Raw genomic sequence first — 25,852 nt, forward strand, 5'->3', positions numbered from 1 at the left:
CTCTACTCTTTTAAAGTCCACCCTCTCTTAAATGTGAAGTTTTTAATCTTTAAAACACCAAAGATTCAGAAAAGTACTTGCCCTCTCCATGATTAAACTTAAGTTAAAGTGCCATCCTAAACCTTGAAATTAGTTTCACAAGCCTATGTACCATGCCCCCACAAAGGCACAAAAAGTGTTTTTGCATACAGGCCTTTTATTGGTTTTTAAACCTAGTAAATAATAAATCTCTTGGCAGAATGAGATGAGAACAAAGTTCCTTTTCAATATGATAATGTCAAAATGGCAGATGTTGGCACAGCCCAGACTTGGAAGTGGCCAGCAGCCTGATTAGACCAGATGCTGCTTCCCAGAGTGAGGCTGGTGGCAATGCACACATGCCACCCAACTGTTCATCTCTTCTGCTTCTGTTTTCCATCAGAGTCCTTTCCTACCCTTTTGCTGTGGATATCGCTCTGTGTAAATAAAGTTCTGATTGGTCAGTGGCCAGGCAGGAAGTATAGGTGGGAAAAGAGAGTAGAGAATTCTGGGAAGTAGGAGGCTGGGGAGAGACCACTGTGCTTTCCAAGTATTGAAGTCAATTGATTAGTTCAGGAGTGCTGGGTTGAGTAGGTAGGATTTTCTTGGTAACTACCACATTTAGGCTTGTTTGGGTTGAGTAGGTAGGATTTTCTTGGTAACTACCACATTTAGGCTTGTTTGACGTAAACGATGTCTAGGAGGACTGAAACTGTTCCCTTTATTGCTAATAGTGTGTGGAGGAATGGTGGGAGCCACAGGAAGCCTTCCCTTCTGCCTCTGATGAAGCTTGAGGCATCTGTTCATCCCTCAGTAGCTTATCTTGTTTCTAAGCATCACCATGTCACTCGGCCACTTCTTACTGTTACCTTGAGAACCATGGGAAACCTGACTCCAAAATGGAAGAGGTCTAGGAGACTACACCGATTTCATCCTTGCTTGCCTGACTCCTCATATTGTTGATATCTCAGCAGTGGTTTTAGCAACTTCCTAGCACATTACCCACTTCCTGAGCTCTTCTACCTCTGGCATCCAAGGCTTGTACTTCACCACAGAGATTTTACTCAGAATTTGTTAGTGCCAAAGGCAGAGATCATCTTTCCAATAGGGGCTAGTTAGGAATTGCTGGTATTTGTGCAGTAGGCAGTAATGGAGAGCTGCTTTCAAAGTAAATGGATACTTTTTTTTTTCTTTTTTAAAAGAGAAAATTATTCATTAGATGTGAATTATTATCACAGGCTGTGTTACCTTAATTCTGTTCTATAACAGTATTAAAGTGTTTGGAAAAAAGGAGCCAGAGAGATGACTCAGTGGTTAAGAACACTGGCTTCTCTTCCAGAGGACCCATGTTCAATTATCAGCACCCACAGGGTGGCTCTGAACTATCAGTTACTCATGTCCCAGGACATCTGATGCCTTTTCTGACCTTCTCAGGCACCAGGCATGCGAGGATGTACAGACATATACATAGTCAATGCACCTATACACATAAACAAACAAACAAACAAACTAAATTTTGTTGTAAATTCTTGACAAATTTACTTTTAATAAGGTATCCAGAATCAAACAAGGGAGAGAAAGGAGCACAGTGAGGAAATGTTGGACCAAGCAAGACTGAAAATCAGCAGGGCAAACTATAAATTCTGCATTTCCATGTCTAATATTAAAGCATTTATTATATGCTCTTCCCTTCTAGCCTTGCTGACTGCAACACACATGTCTCTCTTGGGCTGGTTCTACCTCCTGTGAGCAGTTGCCAAGGTATCTCACGACTTTGGCATCTTCAACATCTTGTGGTCTCCAAGGCAATCCAGCTTCACCTTTACAGCTTCATGCAGTCTCCTCTCCGGGTCTCCATGCAGGGACTGCCCTGCCACATGCCTGGCTTCAGTGACTCTTCTTAACAATGGAGTGAGATTCCAGTTCCTATATCCCTCTTGACTCTATCCCGAACCACGTGGCAGAAGCTGCCAGGTTCTGTTGCTTGTTGGGGCTGGAAACTGGGTACCTCCTTGAATTACATCCGCATAAAATTTCTGTTGTTGTCGAGGCCTAGGAAATCTCTCAGGCCTTTCACAGTTTGCAGAGTGTCTGAGTGACATCTTGCCTTTATTCCATTCAGCATCAAGCTTTTCTTTAAAGTTTTCATCTCCTTAAACAGAAGACTTGGCTCCAGCGTTACATTTGCTTTCCCCGAGGCTGGATGATAATTGACTCATTATTCACAGTCATAGCTATCAACCTGCCAAGGCACAAATGCACAAGCCTGGCCTGGGGGGCTGGGGGGGGGGAGGAATATATAGATATATATGTCAAACACACTAGATGAGGGGCACAATAGCACTAAGATGAAATTTTTGAAATGCCCAGTGTTGAGCACACTTAGAAGAAAATGTGGAGAGCGTAAAGTTGCTAAAATTGTATTATTTATGTTCAAGAAGGAAATCTGTGATTAGTGGGGTCCTGAAGCTTAGAAGTCCAAAAGTGACACTGTGGTCATCAACTATGTGAAAGACGAGAAAGACAACTAAGGCACAGTCCCTGCCCTCACAGAGGGGCCATGCCAGGAGGTTAAGTCGTGTATGAAAAGCCCCCAAAGAGAAGGCGTCTGCAACAAACCACACAGAACGTAGCAAAATGGTAATTGACTTTTGGAATCACGGAAAGCTTCACTGGAAATCAGTCAGGTGAGGTGGACTTTGGAAGAAACTGACAAGCTCAGCAGGCTTATTTATTCCATGAGGGGTTGGGAGGTGGTAAGCTCATAAGTGAAGCTTCCGGGGCCAAAAGGCCAGGGCCTGAGGCAGCACAGTGAGTGAATCTTCCAGGAAGATTGGCAGACGCATTCTATGACAGGTGAACAGGGTGTATTTGGAGAGCTCAAATCAAACTATGCACTTGACCAAAGGAGTCAGTCACAGTCCAGCTGTGCTCTACAGAGAGACACAGAGTAGAGCAGACAGGTTAGGTCATGGAGGCAGGAGGGTCACCTGACAGGTAAGGCCCACACTGTATTGTCTACTGTGTAACAGGTGAGAAGGAAAAGAAGCCGCCGCTACAGAAGAGGCAGAGATTTAAGAAAGAAAAAGCAAGCCTGCAAAGAGAGTTTTCTTTGTGTTTCTAAAACAGAAAGAAGACACTATCTCCCGCTGGTTATGTTTCCTCCCTCTAGATATCACAGAATATGCTCCTTATCTTCCCAATGCCAGCCACACCAGTCTTTGACATTCAAATTGGCATGTCCTCGGTAACTTTCTCTGAGTCTCTGTGATGGAAGATGTAGATAATACAAGGTGCTTGTAACCTGTCAGGTAAACTAGAATTTGGTTCAGAGGCCACACATAAGCCATCTGACAAGCTTAGCTGTGCTGTTCTTCCCAACTGACTTAGTCAGGACCACAGAATAACAAATCTCACCATTCAAACACCTAAAGCATTATTTGAATGTTGCTTCCAGAAGCTTTGGTCTTCATTGGGGTCAAAGCTGCTGGTGACAGTATCTATAGATGACATGTTTACAGAAGGTAGACTCTGTGGTATCTGAGAAGTTCATTTATTGTACACACAATCCATTTGTATTAATTCTTCAAATTAGCATACAAAGGGTTAAGTTCCATTCAGGCACTGTCCTTATCAATATCAAACAACTAAGTTAATGTGTAGTTTATTCCCTTGGTACAGAATGTTCACACACAAGCTAGACTCTTCTGGTTCTTGAGCTAAACCCATGGTGTCACATGGTAAAGAGTTCAGAGAAGGAATCCAAGTGTTCATGGGAAACATCTGGACCTCTCCACAGCTTTATTCAGATGTAACTTATGTACCAACAAATCCATTCACTTTAGCACAGTATCCAGTGATTTCTAGTAAATATGAAGACATGTAAAAGCCACTGCCATTTAATTTTTAGTTTCTATCACCCCAAAAAGTTGCCTAGTGTCAATATGCAGGCTCCTCCCACCCCCATTACCAACCCCAGCAACAGGCAGCAGTCCATATAATTTTTGCTGCTACTGGTTTGTGTTTATTAGACATTCCATTAAAGTGAAATTATGTACATGTGATTTCTTTTATTTAGTATAACAATGAGATACAGCCATGTCTGGTATATACTATTATTTCTCTCCTTTTGTTGTCAAACCATCTTCCACTGTGTCTTGTTTCTCCCTTCAGCTAATAATGGACATTGGGATTGTCTCCACATCTTGTACTCCCTTGATCACAATATTGCATTTGCTCCATGGACCAGCATCACTAATCCAGTTCCACACAGTGGGAAACATAATGACATCAAACCAACAGATAACTACAGTCTCAGCTGCCTTCCACATCAGAGGAGAGAAGAGATGTATGTGTTTTCTGAGGCTATGACTCTCCAGTCACTCCATACTATCACCACAGATGTAGAACTGGGGCTCCATCACATGGCCCTGTTTTCTTTGTTTATAGAAAATTCTCAGAAATTTCCTTTATAATGTGTTGATTGTTTATGTCTTCCTACTCATATTTAAGCATAAACAGAGCAAGGAGCTCCCTTTCAGGAACTCACTCATGGTTCCTGGAAGGTAAAATCCTCTCTCCAAAGAATATGAAACAAGACTGGGAAGTAGACTGTCAGCAAATTCTGCACTGGCTGCTGGGCTGGAGAGTGGATGGAAGGTTAGGAAAGTGAGGAGGCACTGCAAGGGCATAACATTACACATATCTCTCAGCTAGCATATCATCTAGAAGGTTTTCCAAAAATAATGATTAAATATGTGAGCAAAGATTTCATTAAAAAGCCAGTAACATCTCTTCCATTTCCTTGAAATTTTCACTTGATTGATGCCATAAATTTTGACTGTTTTTGAACTAGTATTTCCATGTATAAAATGTTTCCAAAGACTACAAATAAGAAAGCTACAAAGGAGTAGACAGAAAGATAAAGGTGGGGAGAAAGGGAGCGGAGGGACGAGGAGAGGAGGAGAGGAGAGGAGGGGAGAGGAGAGGAGAGGAGAGGAGAGGAGAGGAGAGGAGGGGAGGGGGAGGGGAGGGAGGGGAGGGGAGAGGAGAGGAGAGGAGAGGAGGGGAGAGGAGAGGAGGGGAGAGGAGAGGAGGGGAGGGGAGAGGAGAGGAGAGGAGGGGAGAGGAGAGGAGGGGAGGGGGAGGAGAGGAGGGGGGGGGAGAGAGAGGAGAGGAGGGGAGAGGAGAGGAGAGGAGAGGAGGGGAGGGGAGAGGAGGGGAGGGGAGAGGAGAGGAGAGGAGAGGAGAGGAGGGGAGGGGAGAGGAGAGGAGAGGAGGGGAGAGGAGAGGAGAGGAGGGGAGGGGAGAGGAGAGGAGAGGAGGGGAGAGGAGAGGAGGGGAGGGGAGAGGAGAGGAGAGGAGGGGAGAGGAGAGGAGGGGAGGGGGAGGAGAGGAGGGGAGGGGAGAGGAGAGGAGAGGAGAGGAGAGGAGGGGAGAAGAGAGGAGAGGAGGGAGGGAGAGGAGAGGAGAGGAGAGGAGAGGAGGGGAGGGGAGAGGAGAGGAGAGGAGAGGAGAGGAGAGGAGGGGAGAGGAGAGGAGGGGAGAGGAAAGGAGAGGAGAGGAGAGGAGAGGAGGGGAGAGGAGAGGATGGGAGAGGGAAAAGAGAGAGAAGGGGAGGAGAAGGGGAGAGAGAAGATGAGGGAGGGGAGAGAAGAGGAGAGCAAGGGAAGCTAAATCTCGATGAGGTCCTACAAGGCCATCTACCTATGATGGCCTGCCCCTACTTACATGCCTTCTGACCTCAACCTCCACTCCTCCGACTTTTGTTCAGATCACACAAGGCACTCTAGCATTTTTAAGGTGCCTAAGACAGGACAAGGGCTGCTTTACCTGGCCTCTTCACTGGCTCCCCTGGACTTTAAACGTTCTCAGGCTTAACTCCCTCTCTTTCTGATCTCTTCCAAGTTTTATCTTCCATGGCTGTCAACCCTCATTAATAAGGAACTTCAACTTGTACCTTCATGAGCCACTACTCCTCTCTGCCTCCATCCCCCAAAAGCTTCTAACAGATGGTATTATATTCATTGTTTAGTGACGATTTCACCTTTCTAGAATGCAAATTCTCTGAAGGCAATAATTTTTATCACTTTTGTTCGCTTACATGAGCAGCAATTAGCAAACTTATGATGGCGAAACAAACTATGGCATACTCATACACCTGAATTCTGTGCAGCCATCCAACATAGTTAAGTAATAATACTTACCAGCATAGAAAGATGTTCATAATATGTTATTTTTAAAAAAGCAAGTTTCAATGAGATTATGTACAATATGATCTCATTTCTATAAAATGATTTCAATAAATTTGTCAAATATATAAATGAAGGGAAACAGTAGGTTGAGCCTTTAACTATAATTTAGGCATCCTAAGTATGAATAAATATGCATATATGTATAGTATATGTATGTACCATGTAATACTACTAAATCTATTCAATAGAAATTACTGTATCTATATTACTGATAATAAAGTGAAGCTCAGAGTATGTGAACAAGTGGGTCTCTGATTCTTGTGCCTTCTTTTGGTTTCTTTTCCTTCTATTTGTTTGTTTTATCCAATTATGATGTGTTAGTTTTTGTTTTATCTAATTATATTTTACTTTTTAATATATTTTATTTTATTGTTATCCCTTAAAAGCCTGTGTGATTTCTTTTTCTACTTTTTTAAATTTTATTCTTCTCTCATACATTACACCCTGACCACCATATTTCCCTCCCTCTACTCCTCCCAGTCCCCCCCCCCACTTCCCCTCTGCCCCAGATCCACTCCTCCTCCATTTCCTTTCAAAAAAAAAAAAAAAAAGCAGGCCTCCCAGAGATAGCCAACAAACACAACCTAACAAGATACAATAAGACTGGGCACAAGCCCTCATGTCAAGGCTGAACGAAGCAACCCAGTAGGAGGAAAAGGGTCTCAAGAGCAGGCAAAAGAGTCAGAGATACACCCTGACTCTCATTGTTGGGAGTCCCACAAGAACATCAAGCTGCACAACCATATGGTATATGTAGAGAACCTAGCTCAGACCCATGCAGGTCCATGTTTGCTGCTTCAGTCTCTGTGAACCCCTATAAGCCCTGTTTAGTTGATTCTGTGGGCCATGTTCTCATGGTGTCCTCAACCCCTCTGGCTCTTACAATCATTCCTCCCCATCTTCTGTGGGGTTCTTCTGGCTTCATCTAGGGTTTGACTGTGGGTACCTGCATCTGCTCCCTTCACTTGCTGGATGACGCCCCTCTGATGACAACTGGTCTAGGCACCAATCTATGAGTATAGCAGAATATTATTAGAAATCATTTCATTGACCTTTTTTTTTTTTGACCAGTTATGTTTGGTTCTGTCCTGGGTCACTGGGCTGTCCAGCCTCTGGTCCCTGGCTATCCAGGCAGTCAGAGTCAAGGGTGGGCTCCCTCTCATTGCATGGGCCTCAAGTTAGACCAGTCACTGGTTAGCCACTCCCACAAGTTCTGCACCACCACTACCCCAGCACATCTTGCAGGCAGGACAGATCGTAAGTTGAAGGTTTTGTGGCTGGGTTGATGTCCCAGTCTTACTGCTGGGAGCCTTGCCTGGTTATAGAAGATGGCCAGTTTGGGTCCATGTCCCCCATTACGAGGAGACTTTGTTAGGATCACATAGATTCCAGGGATTTTCCACTGCACTAGGTTTCTACATCACCCCCTAATTGAGTCGCCTCCCCCAGTATGCTCTCCCTCTATTCCTCCCAACCCCAGCCTGATCCCTTGTTTCCATTCCCACCCACCACAGTCCACCCACAAAATCTATTCTATTTCCTTATCCTAGGGAGACCCATGAATCCCCCCTTGAGCTCTCCTTGTTGTCTGTGGATTGTTGCATGATTATCCTTTTCTTAACAGCTAATGTCCACAAGCCTGTTTGTTTTCTAATGAGATACAGAAAGGGAGTGGATCCAGATAGGAGGGGATGTAGGGAGGAACTGAGAGGAATAGACGGAGGGGGAACTGTAATCAGGACAGATAATGTGAGAAAAAAGTCTATTTCGATAAAAGGGGGAAAAAGTGAAGCTCAGAGATATTAAGCATCTTTCCCAGGACTATCTAATTAGATGGTAACAAATCTTGTATTCAAACATCTTGATTATCTGCACTCATCTGCTATTAAATAATGATTGGATATATAAGTACATACTAATAAATATAGAAAATTCATAAAAGATGCATATTGTTATGGCTTCTAAGACATATGGTTTTTAATTGAATAGTTTAAAATAGTTTTGCCTGCATGAAACAGACACCTAAGGTAGTAACTACCTAAACAAAATGGAAGATTATTTCCTGCTCCCATACTACACAAATGCATACAATCAGGGGCTAATATGGATGCTGTTGTTACACAAAGTTATCCTAGAACCCATCTTCCTAAGACCTCCTTCCCTCTTCCTACTCAGCTACCACTAGAGCACCACCCTCTCCACATGCTCCAGCATGATACCCCACCACATCTCTGTGCAAAGGATAAGGGAAGGATGAAAGAGGTGGTAAAGATATACTGCTGTGGGATGTCCTGTATGCTGTAAATATATGTTGCTATGATTGATTGATAAATAAAACGCTGATGGGCCAGTAGCCAGGCAGAAAGGATAGTGTAGGTGGGACAAGGAGAGAGGAGAATTCTATGAAGTAGAAGGCTCAGGCAGAGAGAAATGCTGCCAGCCACCGTGATGAGAAGCAACATGTTAAGATACCAGTAAGCCACAAGCCACATGACAACTTATAGATTAATAGAAATGGGTTAATTTAAGATATAAGAACAGCTAGCAAGAAGCCTGAGCCATTGGGCCATACAGTTAATAAATAATATAAGTCTCTGTGTGTTTGCTTGGGTCTGAGGGCTGCGGGAGCCAAGCAGGAACAGGATAACTTCAGCTACAACATACTTAACACTTCCCATGACCAGCTAAAACACAAGGGTGCAAACCTTCAATCCCAGCACTCTGGAGGCAGATACAAGTGGATCTCTACAAACTTGAGGCCAACCTAGTGTATATAGGGAGTTCCAGGCCAGTCGGGACTACATAGTAAGAACCTGTCTCCAAAAGTATAAAACAAATACATAAAATTTTTGAAGGTAATACGTCAAGGAAGACAAAAACTAAGCATCCCTAACAGGGATCCACCCAGTCCAAGGTGATGTGTGTGTGCTTTGCTCCATGACATGGAAGGTTTGGAAGACTGCTGTGGCATCCTGAGGACATGGCTTCCAATTCCAGGCCTAAGAGAATTATTCTAGTAATCTCAATTCCCAAATAGTAGGAAAAGGATAAAAAGAACCTCTCTTCAATGGAAACACTCAGGAATCTATGTGGGTGACCCTAGATATGACCCCTAGCAACGTAAGATAAGGAGCCTGAACAGCCATCCCCTGTAAACAGGCAAGACTTCCAGTGGAGGGACTGGGACACCAACCCAACCACAAATGCTTTGACCTACAATTTGTCCTGCCTACAGGATATGCTAGAGTGAAGATGGCACAGAAACTGTGGGAGTGACCAACCAATGTTAGGCCCAGCTAGAGACCCACACCCTGAGAGGGAGCTTACCCTGAGGGCCAGGAACTAGAGGTGGGACACTTCAGAGTCCTACAATAGAAACAAACATAAATGGGGGGAGGGGGAGGTCAATGGAATGATTCCTAATGATATTCAGCTATTCTCATAGATTGGTGCCTAGCCTAATTGTCATCAGAGAGGCTTCATCCAGCAACTGATGGAAACAGATACAGAGACCCACAGCCAGACATTAGGCGGACCTTGAGGAAGCCTGTGGGAGAGGAGGAGGAAGGATTGTATGAGTCAGAGGGGTCAAGGACACCACAAGAAAACCCACAGAATCAACTAACCTGAACTCATAGGGGCTCACAGAGACTGAACTGACAACCAGGGAGCCTGCATGGGACTGGCCCGGGCCCTCTGCACACATGTTACAGTTGTGTAACATGGATCTTCCTGTGAGACTCCTAACAGTGAGTGCAGGGCTGTCTCTAACTCTGTCGCCTGCTTTGGGACCCCTTCCTCCTACCGGATTGCCTCATCAGCCTTCATAGAAGAGGAGGTGCCTAGTCTCACTGCAACTACATATACCTTGGCTTGCTGATATCCATGGGAGGCCCACCTCTATCTGAAGAGACAGTGGAGGAGTGAGTGAAGGGGAGAGGTAGAAGAGGTGGGGGAAAGAACTGGAGGAGGAGAAGGAAGAGAAACTTTGGTTGAAAGTAAAATTTTTAAAAATTAATTAAAAAAAGAAGAACCTGTCTTAAGGTTACAACTCAGGAACATTTAGCTGCAGGAGAGAGGGAGAAGTGTAATCTTTATCATAAATGATGATAGAGTAGCTAAGTTGTGCTACAGAATGCACCCCCCACACCCCCACCCCGTGTGTATGAGTGGGGTTGGGGGAGAAGTTGTACCTTATATTATTTTCTAATTTTCCTGCCATGATAAAGAAAGTTTAAAACAAATATTCATTTTTAATTTCGATGTTTCTCTTTTAAATAACAACTTAATCTAGTCATAAAACTACTCTTGGGTGATTATTTAAAATGTACTAAACACCTCCAAGTGTGAAACACAGCAGAACAGCAGAAAGCCCACCAGAAACAGCAGGATTATTAGGGAGACATTTCCTGGAAGTTCAGGCAACAAGATGCTCCACAGTCTGAGTTTTTCATTATCTTCTTATAGCCAAATGCTCCCAAAAGAACGCAGTTCTCCTGCTAATACCAGATTATGTGGCAAGAACATTTTCCTGTGGCGGAGTGATTTGGGCATGGACACCTGCACTGATAGCCTTGAGACTTGAGACAGAATTGTGTGTAACCAGAGACCATTCTAAAACTCTGCAGGCGGTATATCAACGATCAGCAAGATCACAGGAAAATTATTCCCATAATTCACTACATTTTTCCTGTCAAAATGTCATTATATACTATCAAATGGTAACATTAAACAAAAGACATATAGAAAACAAAATAGATTAGTCTCTCTTTTGGCAATACATCCAAATTACATGAAAGCTATATAATTTACTCTTAGAAAAATGCAATTTGTACCATCCCCCACACACACATACACATACGCACCTCCATCTCATTTAAGGCATATTTCTTAAAGCTATTCTGAAAGTCAAGGTTCCTAGGTTGCACAATGAAACTAGTCAATCAGAATGTAAAGAAAAATGCAATTTAGTAAGTGAACAACTCACTTTAGTAAGTGCCTCTCGTGTGATTTTTGTTGAGACATAAGGTAGAATTCCCACAGCAAGGTTTCCTGAGATAGAATTTTATGGCTATGTGAACACAATGTGTTTAGTCCAGCCACCAGAGGCCAGCACAGGACCAGTCCCTGACTTTTACAGCTGTACACTAGGCCACATACCATATAATATCTACTGCACACAGTTGGTTCTAACAATCTCAAGAAACAGCATAGAAACTAACTGACAGTGTACATCTAAGGCTTTAACATTTAACTTTGATATTGCTCTTTTAACATCAAAATCAGTTCCCCTCACCACACAGCCTTTACAACTTACAGAGGACCTTCATGAATATTTCATCCAATTCTCACCCCAAGTGCAGGAGTTATACTGAACAGCAGAATCACTCTTGTTTTGTGCATTTAAAGAATAAATGCCAGGGCTGTGGTCTTGGGGAATGAAATGCCCAGACTAGTTCCTGGGTCATCTGATGAGAAGATACAAAAATGCCCTTCCCATTACACTGGCTTGTCCTACATCAAAAAGAACCAGAAGAGCAGTACTGTGTGTTCTTCACAAAACATCCTCATACCCTGAGATCATGCCTGTCTACCAAAACACAAAACATCCTGGCTCCCTGAGATCATGCCTGTCTACCAACTCACAAAACATCCTGGCTCCCTGAGATCATGCCTGTCTACCAACTCACAAAACATCCTGGCTCCCTGAGATCATGCCTGTCTACTAACTCACAAAACATCCTGGCTCCCTGAGATCATGCCTGTCTACCAGCTTCACAACTCACCCAAGTTAGAGGACATTGCAGCAATCAATTTTCTCCTCTTCCTCACAAGTAAGTCTTTGCATACATTTATAATAATCTAACATTCAAACATGGCATGTGGCATTAGGGATCTCCAGCTTTTAAATTATGTGGGTGTTGAAAATTCTTTCATTTTTTACAGGATACATTAGAATACCCCTCATTTAAAAAAAAAAAAAAAAAAAAAAAAGCTTGAAGTAAAGAAAGAAATGTCTACACTGCTCTAATTATTCTTTTTTTTTTTTTTTTGGGGGGGGGGGGGGGGGGAGACAGGGTTTCACTGTGTAGCCCTGGCTGTCCTGGAACTCACTTTGTAGACCAGGCTGGCCTCAAACTCACAGAGATCCACCTGCCTCTGCCTCCAAAGTGCTGGGATTAAGGGCGTGTCCTGCCACTGCCCAGCTCTAATTATTCTTACTGCTTTTTTGTTTTGTTTTGTTTTTCGGCGAGGGAAATTTGAGACAGTGTCTCACTATACAGCTCTGGCTGTCCTGGAGCACACTATGTAGACCAGACTGGCCTTGAACTCACAGAGATCAGCCTGCCTCTGCCTCCTGAGTGCTGGGATTAAAGATGGATGCTACTGTGTGTGGCTTGCTTTTTTTCTTAACTCATCAAAAATTCACTCAATCAAAATCTGAGAGCCAGAACCAAAAGCAAAGTTTTGAATGTGATTTGTCAGTACTGTGCAAGCAGTATTAATATGGCCTAATTGTACAGTCTCTAGGTGACAAACATGAGATTGCTATCTGTCTTTGATACATCTAAACTATTTAGACTCAGACCATCTTTCATAAGCAGACAGCAATAAATAGCAACACGGCAACTGATGAATCCCTCTAACACAGAAACTCTGTTTCCATCTCTACATTCCCAGATTTTAGTTCAATCCTTACAGCATAGCTACTAGAAGAATGCTTTCACATACCATACTACCTAGTAGAACAGCCCATGATTCTGAAATGATCCCAACATTACCAAGGACTGGACCGACACTGTATTTAGAGACCAGTGACCAGGTTTAGATGACTGCTTGCAATCCTTTTTGTCTAATCTGTGGCTTGTAAGACCACAAAATCTAATGTGAAAATCAGATGAAGTCCAGAAAAGCACAGAAAAACATGATGATGCTCCCTATTCCCCTTACGCTAAGCGAGCAATGGGCTGCAAGATGAGCAAGCTGTCTGCCATCACTTAAATCTCTCTCACTGGAACAAATCAAAATTAGAAAAAAAAAAGAAAGAAAGAAAGAAATCCCATACTAGAGAGCTGTGGTTTTCATATAAGGAAGACACAGGATGGTTAGAGCACAGTTTCCTGTTTGTATCCCTTTGGGCTTAGCCAAGCATTTCAAAGAAAATATTATTGTTTCATGGCTGAAAGAACGCTTTGCCAAAACCATTCTGATCTGACCGCATGCTTATTCAACTGAATCAACACACACAGACTCATGACTGTCTCAGCTCAGGTGGAGTAATTCACCTTTTCCCTTCGGGGAACAACACATTTGCCTACCATGAGTAAGAACAACACCTCACCTTCAAGAAAAATAAATACCAAACAATTGTTCACCTAAGTAATATTGCTTAAATCAGCAAAAGGTTGAAAGTATCACTTGAATTAATTTATCTCACTATTAGTAATTTCCTATATTTTGTAAAAGTTTGAAATCCCATCTGTTTGCTCAGTTCTTTAATTTATACACACACATAAAATGTGCTACATATAATGCATAAATTGAAAATACACAGAACTAAAGAAATTATTCTTATAATTATGATCAAACCAAAGTTCTTTTTTTAAAAATCCCTCTTCTCTAAGAAGCATACCAAGAAATGATATCATTAAAACAAAACAGTGTGCATTAAGAACACTGCCAAAAATAAATTTAATGATCATAATTCAAAGTGCTATACACGCTTAAATATTTTCTTTCTGTACCCAATTACATCTAAATTGCAGAAGACACACACACACACTCAAAAAAAAAAAAAAAAAAAAAAAAACCTAACGATTATCTATGGACCAAATATTCCCATTTGAAGTAAATATAAATTGAAAAGACCTCTGCAGAAGATTTATGCTAATATACCTAAAACAAAATGGCCCCATCAGCTTGAAATCTGTCATAATTTGAGGAGGGAAATTTCCTTCTGCAACTGAACCAGCAGTTTTCTGTGTTCCATAATTTGTCAATTTATTCCCTAAGTGTAGTGATTTAGTGACGAGGAAAGAGACGGAGAAACAAATGAAAAGTGCTTAATTACAGTTCGCAGATGTTCCCCCAAGAGAGAACCAGGCTAATGCCGTGAACGCTGTAGGAGTCTTCCACAGGGCTCCGTGTAAGTTAGCTCCTGGTCCTCTGGACTTTTTTCCTTCTTGGTGTTTTATGTGACATTTGATGCTATGACAAAAAGGTCACATACAGAGGGCTACTCACTTAGGGTCACTAGGAGACTTACAGCCTATTTTGTCCTTTTCTTCAAGGATTCTAAAAAGCACAACAAGGCAAGTCTTAACGGGCTGGAGAGATGGCTCAGTGGTAAAAAACAAACAAACAAACAAACAAACAAACAAACAAACAAAACATGTGTTGTTCTTGCAGAAGACCTGTGTTCAATTCCCAGCATCAACATGGCTGCTCATAACAGGCCACAACTCCAGCTCCAGGGGACATGATGCTCTCTTCTGACCTTCAAGGCTGCCAGACACTTACATGGCACACAGACATACATGCAAACTAAACATTCATACACACTAGTCTAAAAATAATTTTTAAAGAAAAGCCTTAAAATAACACTGCTTCCTTATTCCCTCCCCGAGAATGCCAGATTAATAAGCTTTCTCCTTAACTGTCTGGTTAGTTTGATGGGGAAGTCCTCATGTGATGCCTTGTCAACCTTCCCATGGAGTTCAGTCAGTTTCCTTCTATCTGCTGGGTTATTTCCTGATTGTGCTCTTTACTGTTAAACCCATATTTGCAAAAGAGCTTCCCGGGCAGCCTGACTTTTTTTTTTTTTTTAAACTTCTTCTTCTTCTTAATGTGGCTAACAGAAAGAAAAGAAAGAAGAAGAAAAAGGAAACAGAAAGGCGCTCCACATGGGCGATGAACTAAAAACACCCCTCGATACTCAGTAGGGAATTGGAGGTCTGACAACAACAGCACAGACTCCGTGCTGCCACGACCACCTGGGAGATCGAAGCTGGTCAGTCCGTTTCCAACTTCCTCCAGCAGGCAATCTGCCAGTTGTGAGAGTATCAAAACAATGTTAAGCCCTCGGGTTTCTGTCTAATACACGACAGAAAATAACTGTGAAAGGCTACATGACAAGGATTATGTTTCTTCTTGTGTTTTCTTTTATGAAAGAAAGCTGTTTTTCTGCTCTACTGAAATTCCTCTCCTGCTTAGAAACGGGTAAGAGGGCCAGCTGCTTGCTATATTTTTTTTCTCTGTGGTATTTTTCTACAGCAGATTTTAAAATTCATTCTTCAGACTGGGAAAAGCCTCTCTTTATACTCAACCCCACCCATGAAAGTTTAAAGATTCATTTCTAACATTCAAATTCAAAAGAGCTTTGGGGATGGAAATATGTCAGCTTTAGAAACGTGTTGTTTTATGTGCCGTCTCCAGTTTCATTTTTAATTACATTTTTTAGAAGTTGTCAAGTATAAGTAGTGATAGTCCTTTGGCTGAATTGACAAGTCAAAATTTATCGGTCCAGAAGTGTAAACCAAATCCCAGCACAGGATGCTAAGCTCCTGACAGAACAGACGCTCAATATGGAAGCAAACAATAAAAGGTTCCTCAGAGGAGAAGCATGGGGCTTTGAACAAGAAACTTGGCCTCTGAGGGCCTAGTACCTCCTAGGCAAAGTACCCCCGACTTGCCCTTAACTCCTCCACCTCCGACCCTGTCAGTCACCTGCTCCTCGGTGTCTTGCCATGCCTTGCATACCTCAAGTGCCCTTTTGCTCTCTATTCTGTCTTCCATACCCAAGCTCACATCTCTTTCAAAGGAGCACCTCTGTTCAGCCTCCAGGACAGTCTCCCTGGTTCAAGGGGAATCCTCCTCTCAGAATCACAGCAGTGTCTCTAATTATTTTTACACATCTCTATGTCTGCTTGCTTCTTTGTAGAGTACTGTGGCTTCCAGTTACTGTGTATATCAGTCTAACCCTGGAGCACTGTGACCCAAATGTGGCTATTATTCCTCAGGGTCAGGTCTGACCCTACCTATCTGCTTGTTGGTTGTCTCTTTATTCCATCCATTCAATAAATAGTCACTAAGCATACACTCATTCCATATTACAAGATATTGTTTCTGGTGCTAGAGTGAGAAGCCATAGTGAGCAAAATCCACCAGAAGCAGCTCCCATGGGGCTTATACTCAAGAAAAGGCAAAACACGTATGTTCTGACATCTGTTCCAATGGCTCATATCCCCATCAATGCCTTCTGGACCTCAGAAAAAAAACTGCCCAGTGCTGTCAGACAGAGAGGAAACATCTCCTCCAGAGTGTGGGCTTTGAAGTCACTCTGAATAGGCAGACAGTACCACTGTACCACTAACTTGTCACATGACCTGTAGCAAGCTGGCCTGGGCAGCTACAACAAAATAACCACAGGCTTAATGATTTAAGCAGGAGAAATCGCCCACAGTCTTGGAGGCCAAATTCCTAGGTCAAGGTTGGGTTTCTTGTGCAGACTTTCTCCTCAACCATCACAAGGTCACGTCCTCTTTGTGTCATTTCAGTGTGCATGTCTCTTCTCTCTTCCCCATTCCCCAAAGTCACAGCAGATTGCAGAACCAGTTTAGACTGGTAAAACCTAATTACTTTTTTAAAGGCCTCTATCTCAACATCTACTCCATATTATGGTTAGGGCTTCAGCATAACAACTTTTAGGGTTACAAAGTCAGGTCCATAATGGCCAGTTACTTCACACCTTCGACCTTACAACTTGTTCATCTGTAAACTGGTAATGATAAAAATTAGTTTTTAAAAATCTCACTAGGCTATACACGACAAATTAAGATGATCCATGTACCATGCAGAGTATAGAGCTAGTAACCACTAAATGCTGCCAGTATGCCAGCCTGGTTTTCTCACAGACTCACACTGTTGGGTGTCTCTGTGAGGGAAGTAGGATGGTCAGCTGCCTGGAATTTGAATCTTTGACCTGACACCTGTACAGTGACTTTCTGGTCCCTGTGGCATAAAAAGGAATGGTAAAGGCCATACCTTCATATTATTGTGACAATAAGATTCTTGAGATGAATGATGGGTGAACATACCAATAAATGAATCCAAAACAGAGAGAACTGGGCTGTCTCTTCCAACTCTACAATTTAAACAGAAACAAACTGGAGCAATTTTCTGGAAGCTTAAAGAGTGTGCACAGTCCTGTGACTCAATAAGAGCCTCTGTAATGTAATCTAGACCAGTGGTCCTCACAGTCAGGGAGACTCAGCGCTGCCTGCCTCACCTACAGAATCCCTCCCATAAAGAGAAAAATCTTCAGTTCCTCACGATAGGGACTCACTTCAGAAATCCAGAACAAACTTCAAAGTCTATATTTGCATAAAGGGTTACTTACCATAACCCTTTCATAAAGGCTAGTTCTGATAGCTAGCCAAGTCTAAAAACTATTTTTCAGCATAAATGCAATGGATTTTAAATTTTCAAATAGTCATGTTTGAAAAAGATAGAAAATAAAGTGAAGTTGCCATTCGTGTTTTTATTTAAATCCATTTCAATGTAGTATCTTAATACTACTAACCATATCAAATATAGGCAATTAAAAAATATCGCTGATTTTTTTTTTTTTTTGAGACAGGGTTTCTCTGTGTAACATCCCTAGTTGTCCTGAAACTTACTTTGCAGACCAGGCTGGCTTCAAATTCAGAGATCTACCTGCCTCTGCCTCCAGAGGGCTGGGATTGAAGGCATGGATCACCACACCCAGCAATATATTCTATCTTTATATTGAGTCTTCAGAATCCAAAATCTATTTTACAGTTGTAGCATACTGCAAATCAGAAGCCAAATTTTCATTAGAAATACTTATTTTACTTTGATTTCCAAAATTTTGCCTTTAAAAAGTGACTCACATAGCCAATTTGTCTCAAACACATTTAAACTTTTATCCTAATAAATTAACTGAGTATGATTTATCATATTTATATTTAAAATAATTAAATATAAATAAATATTGAGACCCAGATTCTCAATGGCACAGCCACAGTTCAAGTGCTCAATGGTCACCTCTGGCCAGTAGCCACTGTGCTGGACAGGGCAGGTATTTGTGAGCACAAACCACATGATTGCCACATATCCCTGAAATATGTGGTCAGGTAGGGGGCTAGCACAGCTCCTCAAGTAACCACATGTGAGTGACAAGCACAGATTTCATCCTCTGGGATGGCAGAAGATATTAAACTCTAAGCAAAGGAGAAAGCTGTTTAGATTTTGAAACTCTAAGCCCAGAACACCACCATTTGTCCTGGACACTCAAACACAGAATGTTCTAACTAGTGTGGAATGTCTTTTCCTGAAGATATACTACAAGAAAAATAAAAGGCTAAGAAGAAAGTATAGCAAATGAAATGAGAAAAACACAGAGAAGTGAGAAATAAACGTTTCCATCAAGATCTGAAAATAAAATCTTTGAGTTCTACTTAGTAAGGATAGAACAGGTTAAAGGAGAGGGCACAGAGAGTCCCTTTGGGAGCTGACCCCAGATATTTTAGGAAATAATAAGAAAACCAGGAACAGATTAATTTGAGTTGTTAATTATAAAATTACAGTGGATTCTCTTCAGTCTCCTGGTAGCACTCACAAGGAATCCTAGCACTCAGGAGGGGGAGGCAGGAGGATCATAAGTTCAAAGTCATAGTTGGCTACACAGCAAGTTTGAGGCCAGTCTGGGCTACAGGAGACGCTGTTGGAAAACCTCCATTTTAGTTTCCAAACTTAAACTACTTAGAGATGAATGGTGGGCAATATAGGAAGCTTTCATGGAAATTAATAATTTTACCTAAAGCACAAAATTAGAACAATGGCTGTAGGTTGTACATGAGTGCATGCGCAGGTAAATGTAAATACTAGAAACTGAAATTAGTGATCATTGTGATGCTCTATGTTAGTCCAATTTCTGTTGCTATATTAAAATGCGTGGGACTGGATTCTTAGAAAATTCAGTTTGTGTAACTCATCGTTTGGTAAATTCTAGCACACAGGATCAGTATCTGTCGATGGTGACGCCAGTGACTTGGAAAGGGCTTCATGGAGGATGTCGCCATGTACAACATGGTGCAAGAACACAGTGGGGAGAAAACTCAAGTCAAGATAGGAAGCCAAGAACAGGGCAGAGACCAGTGTTGCTCTTCTTATAATCACCCATGTTAATTAGCAATTACTCCACATTCAATCTTCTGAGGGCAGCATCCCCATCAGCCTAATTGACTCACACTAGTCCCCATTCCCTTAAAGGTCCACAGACTGAGTAGGCTAAATGAATATTAATTTAAAAAATTCACATTTTCAAAACCTTTACAATGATACAAATTGACAAATAGGGGGAAAAAGCCTCTTCCACCTAGATATTCTAAAAAGTTCTTAAATTAAGAGGTACAGAGGACTGAAACTTAGTACTTATCTTTATCCATAAGATCAACAACATATACTGTCTCTATCGATAGGAAAAGCAAAACTCCACATTTCTGATTTCTAACACATATCTTCCAACTTAATTTATCCTCTTGAACTGAAGACGCTATTGAGAATTCAATTATAACTGTCTGTTTAAAACTAGTAGTTTAATATATCTAAACATTTTGATAAAACATTGTACTTATAATCAAATATGTCCCGTGGTTTAAAATCTAGGGTTGAAAAAAAAAGGAAAGAAAAAAAAAACCTCCAAAATATAATCAACTTCAGTGTAATGTAGTGAGAATTATGTGCGATATTAACACTCTTCAGCTGCTTTCCAGGGGTCTGAAGCAATAATGTGAATGTCTTTTAAAAAGCCTATAGTTTAATTTTTCCAGAAAAATAAGTTTAATAGGATTACTGACCCTCTTAACACTCCTCTAAAGAAAATGAATTCCATAAGCATTGTGGCATATAACTATTATAAACATAAATAGAACAGTCAATCAACAGACATAGTAATGGACTCGAGAACTTGAACCTACTGAGGAAGCGTGCCTAGTCTGCCTGATGACCATGTTAGCAGGAAGATTCATGTAAAAGAACCAAACACATTGAGACAAATGAAGGGCCTAGAAACAAGGCAGGGAGATAGGAACTTTAAGAAAACAACCTAATTTCTTAGCATATCGGCCTGGATCAGCTATCCAGGCTATCACTCAATTCTGAGCCATGTACCTAAGTACTGTTTGGTCTTTTGGGAGGTATTTAAATGTTCCAAGGGGGAAACAGGACAATTACTGATTTAAGACATATTTTTGTACATACAACTCTTTGTGCTTTAAGAGGAATTTTTTCAGGTCATTAGTTTATAATGTGAACAGGCGCCTAGGGATATTTTGAAAGGGAAAAGCAGCTAGTATGCTTGGAGCTACAGTTTATGCGGCTCGAATCATCATTTATTTCAGCTCAATTTGGGGCCCCATGCTGAACTCAAAAGGAACTCACCACATTTGAAGCAGTTTCTTTCTCGGCATGCAATGACCAAATCAGAATCTGAAGACAAACTAGATAAAGGGCCTGCTAAAGCTAAGGTTTTACAATTGCATGGCACAAAAAGAAAATCAGCTATACAAATAATATCTAAAGTAATATATATTCAAACTGAATTAATTCTTCCAGTTTTATCTTTATTTGGACCATCTCATGCCAGCCATTCATACTGCCATGTTTGGGTCCAGAAGGCACAGAGAAAGCAAGCAACTTCCTAACCCAAGTTCATTAACAAGAAGATGCAATAAGCCCAAATTCACAGACTAGTGGTCATCCTGACATGATCTGCATATCATGTCAAAGAGTTCATTCACACGGTTCCCAAATCAATCAGCAGCCCTAAATTCTCTACTTCCCACAAGTATAAATAAAATTCCCAGCCTTCCTACATGGTTTGTTTACGTGTTAACAAAATAGATAGTGATATTATTCTTTGGCTATCGGAGAAATACGGCTCAATACTACACTGAGAGTCCAATACTGTCAGAATTGAAAGTATTTTTTAAAAGAAAAAAAAACAACAGCATATGAGAAACCCTCACCTGAAAAGGCTTCAAATTTTGGGCCTTTTCAGATTTGAGAATATTTTAATGTATATAAAATGAGATTGAGAGGTAAAAAGGACCCAAGAAACTTGCTATTCATTGATGATGTATATACTTTAGTCTGAAAGTTATTTCATACAGTATTTTTAATGCATGGGTATTTTTACTATAACTTAGCACATGTGGTCTGATGTGGAGTTTTGTACTTTTGGAATCATTCTGAAGAATTTCAGGTTTCAGATTTTCAAATTAGAAGTGCTCAACCCATACCTTGAACTACGAAACATTAGAATTCCCTTACTTTTGCATTTGTTTAGATCACAAGTCATGATTTCACATCAGGAGATGAGCTTTACAGTGAAGATCATGGTCTTCCAGACAGGAAACTCCCTATTCTCAACCATGGATACACACTAAAGGTGCCAGAGGAGCTTTTAGAAAATGCTGGTTCCTTGGCCCCAGCTGAACTGCCAAGTGCACTATGTAACAACAGAGGCCAAAAGCCTCAGAGGAGTCTAATGTGCAATTTGGTGGAGAGTTCATGACTTACATAGATCTCAAATGTGTATTGATGGCCCAGAAATGGCAAACGTTGAAAGCAAGTCAAGATAACTGAATGCAGAACCCAAGATGGACACAACTCTAATGTACATGAGTGAACAAGGCATTCACACACTTTCAGACAGAACTAAGGCACTCCAAGGCAGGCACAAGAGTGAACAAGCTGTGCACACATTTCTAGACAGAACTAAAGCACTCCAAGGTAGGGGTCCTGAGCTCCAGCTAACACTGTTATAAGGGAAATCACAGACACCAGATCTTTTCACATGGCCTAAAATCTAGAATCAATTTTTTTTCATAAAATTACTAAGCATTTAAGAGTTGTCTCGTGTGGGGCGGTGGTGGCACACGCCTTTAATCCCAGCACTTGGGAGGCAGAGCCAGGCAGAACTTTGTGAGTTCGAGGCCAGCCTGGCCTACCAAGTGAGTTCCAGGAAAGGTGCAAAGCTACACAGAGAAACCCTGTCCCGGGGAAAAAAAAAAAAAAAAGAGTTGTCTCAATTAAAAACCAACACTATATAGAATGAGCAAGCATATAATGAAATACACACTTTAAGTTTAGACTTCTGGCTCCATCCAAGCTCTCTTACCTCAGGTCAAAGGGATATTTCCTGTCTACAGAAACCTCAGCACCATCCTCAGCATCAGCATCACCATCATCATACCCAATGTGTTAACCACTATGACCAGTTCTGCATAGCGTCCCTAGTCTTGAGCAGCCTTTGAGGGAGGTACCATGATTAGTCCCACTTTCTGGTAACTACCCCTGCCAAAGTCAAATAGCTGGTCAATGATCACACCAAAATCCAGGCATGGAGACTGTCTTGGTTTTGAATGTGCTTTTAACAACTTTAAAAAACAAAACAAAATGAAGTGTACAGCTAATAATTTCTCAGCTCATCTGTAGTTATCAAATATCTCTGACTCTGCAACACACCTTTTGAATAAATAAAGACAGGTGTTTATAGCTCCCAGTAACAAAGTCTCTAGTAAGAGCGATGTGCTCTAAGGAGTTGAATGAATGTTCATGAGTCTTCTGAGAAGATACCAAATCTGTTGCTGCAAAAAGTTTACTTCATGTAGCTCTCCAGGTGGGGAAGGACTCAGCTTTCTTTAAGGGGCTGGCCACTGTGGGTAAGTAAATGAGCAACACAAGTTGGACTTTTTTTTCTCTTTTCTTTTTCTTCTTTTTTTTTGGGGGGGGGGGGGGGGGGGTGGGTGGGAGGGGGGCGGGACATCACAAGGGTGAGGGAGTTGGCAGACCTGGGTGGGAGGACTAGGAAGTGAGTTTACTCGGGGCTGGTGATGTGCAATTCCTAAATAAGCAATAAAAATATTATGGAAAAAAAGTTTACTTCACTATTTTACCTTTTGAAAGATGAGTAAAAGTGCTCAGAAACTCTTCATATGTTTGCTCAGGACAATTAACAAACTTATCCAAGACTTCTTTCATTAACTGATCTTCATCCATCATCTCCGGTCTCAGTATGTGCGAAGGCATTCCTATTCACAGGGCCACTCTATAAGACAAAGAAAAGCAGAAGCTAGCGAGTAGGGCAGCTTCAGCAAGGAGATGTGGAGGAGCGCAGGGCCCAGCAGGCAGGTGATGAATGGCTGCTGGAGCACTGGACTCCAGCATAAGGGCTAGAAGCGTCAGCACACTCTGTGCTGCTGAACTGCTAACTGCACTTATTTGGGTTTGGATTTCAGCTTTCACAGTATATGCTAAAGTCACAGGAGTAGTGTCACATAATTTCACTAGAAACTAAAAATCTTTCGACGTGAGGAAAATCTCCAGGACATCTACTGACCACAGCCACCATCACCACCACCACCCCAGCAGTGGCAATGACTACTGGAGCTGGTATGGAAAAGTAACTTGTTTAGCTCTTACTATGAATGGGGTGCTGTCCTAAGAGCTTCAGTGTTAGCTTCCACAATGCCAGGCAAATTCACAGAGCCAAACATACTTGCCCAATCCCTGAACTCAAGCCCTTAAAACAGCAAATCATGCTTCACTCCATCTACTGTGACCACAGCAGCAGTATGGCTAGCAAGAAGTGGCAGGTCTGAAAATTCTGACATTCCAGTGAAGCCATTGGCAACCCTACTACAAACACCTAAAAATGAGCCTGAGTCTGTCTCCCGAACCTACCCCAAATGTTCCTTGAGCCAGTGAGGTTATATTGAATAATTTGAATCCTTCTAATACCTGACATCCTTGAACAAAGTCAAACTAAACCACCTCAATCTTCTCATCCTATTTTAGGAGACATTTCTTTTCCAAAACTGAGTTCAGAGTTGAGGTTCTCTGAGCAGCCCACACACATCCCTCTCACCATAATGGGAGGAGCTGGCTGTGACTTCTCATGCCACCATGTACTATACACTTAGCACACTCTCTAGGAGGAGTTATACATATTTCTTTATCTGCTTTTACACCCATAATCATGAAAGACTGAGTGTATCTTCTCATACTTGTATCCCAAGTACTTAAGACCTTAGGGTGTAGAGCTGGCCACCTAATGTGAACTAAAGGTGCTCACTTGAACGGGTACAATGGTCAAAATGTAACTAGACTTGACAAAATTCAACTGAACTTGGCTAATGACTTCACCTGTCCCTGGATAGGGAGTTCCAAGAACCCTATCAAGCCCTCGGTCAGTGGACTGGGAAAGATTTGATAACACATCACCTGTATGTGTTTACAATATGGCAAACTGGAGCAGAGACTCCAACATGGTCTGGGTATGGACTAATTCTCACAATCTAAAGACTGCACTCATTCTATTCAACTAACATCACATTCACAGCACCACTGGCCCCTTCACACATAACTCATTTTTCATGCTCCTAACTGCCTTATTCTTTGCAGTTCGAACTTAGTCTTCACTCATGATATCATATCTGGTTGAATTCCATTCATCATGTATAAAATATTATTTCATAAAACTTTGGGAAAATTGACTATCTACATTAAAAAGAAGAATAAATACTGCCAAAGTAATACATGCAGAATAATAAAAAGGGGGGGGTAGGGGATCACCACACTATATGGTAAGAAAAGACAGCACCAAACTCCTTTATATTTTTCTGAAACAAGAATAAACATCTGGAGCTGGGGAGAGAGCTCCCTAGTGCTGCTTGTACAGAAGAGCAGAGTTCAGTTCCCGGCACCACAACTGGAGGCGCACAACTGCCTGTAACTCCAGGTCCAGGAGACACTGACGCCTCTGGCCTCTGCAGGAGCGCACACGCGCATACACACACACACACACACACACACACACACAAATACACAATACACATGCATACACACACAATTAAAAATAATAAAAGTCAATCTTTAGAAAGTGGTCATCTTTACAGCCTGGTGGTGGTGGCGCATGCCTTTAATCCCAGCACTCGGGAGGCAGAGCCAGGCGGATCTCTGTGAGTTCAAGGCTAGCCTGGGCTACCAAGTGAGTTCCAGGAAAAAGGTGCAAAAGCTACACAGAGAAACCCTGTCTCGGGGGGGGGGGGGGGGTGTCAGTGGTCATCTTTCACTTAAAAAGGAATAAAAATCTGTTCCTTGCTACTAACATTTTTCACCCACTTTCCATTTTAGATGTTTTCTATTATAGATGTCATCACCATTTACAATATAAACAACACAGGGATGTGTAAGGTAAAAAGCATTAAAGATATTCTTAACTGTCCCCTGACCCCACCAATCCCACCTGTAAATGCTGTCAGAAGTCTAGTAAATATATTTCTAAATCTTTCCCTACAATGTTTATGATTATAGACACTTTTTACAAAAACAGGGAAATATAAGCTGTTCTCTACAAACAGATTTTTTTTGTGTATGCTAAAGAACAGCTTTTTAACAGAATAAGATCCATAGCATCCCACCACATCAGGAAGTCAAAATCTAGCCTGTTCTTTCAAACAGCTACCCAGTCACAGCCTAGCTCTGCTCCTTGT

The 25,852-nt window shown here is 41.7% G+C and overlaps 1 protein-coding gene across 2 annotated transcripts in view; it reads right to left on the bottom strand.

Moving 5' to 3' along the window:
- The window catches only part of LOC118582145 (intraflagellar transport associated protein), an 87,928-nt gene that overhangs the window by 47,212 nt on the left and 14,864 nt on the right, over nt 1-25,852 (bottom strand). For both annotated transcript variants that reach the window (XM_036184749.1, XM_036184748.1), the window contains exon 2: nt 23,255-23,406. In XM_036184749.1, coding sequence (XP_036040642.1) covers nt 23,255-23,387 — 133 coding nt within the window. In that variant the 5' untranslated portion in view covers nt 23,388-23,406. The remainder of the gene's footprint in view (nt 1-23,254; nt 23,407-25,852) is intronic.

This window comes from Onychomys torridus, chromosome 4, assembly GCF_903995425.1.
Source record: "Onychomys torridus chromosome 4, mOncTor1.1, whole genome shotgun sequence".
NCBI lineage: Eukaryota > Metazoa > Chordata > Mammalia > Rodentia > Cricetidae > Onychomys > Onychomys torridus.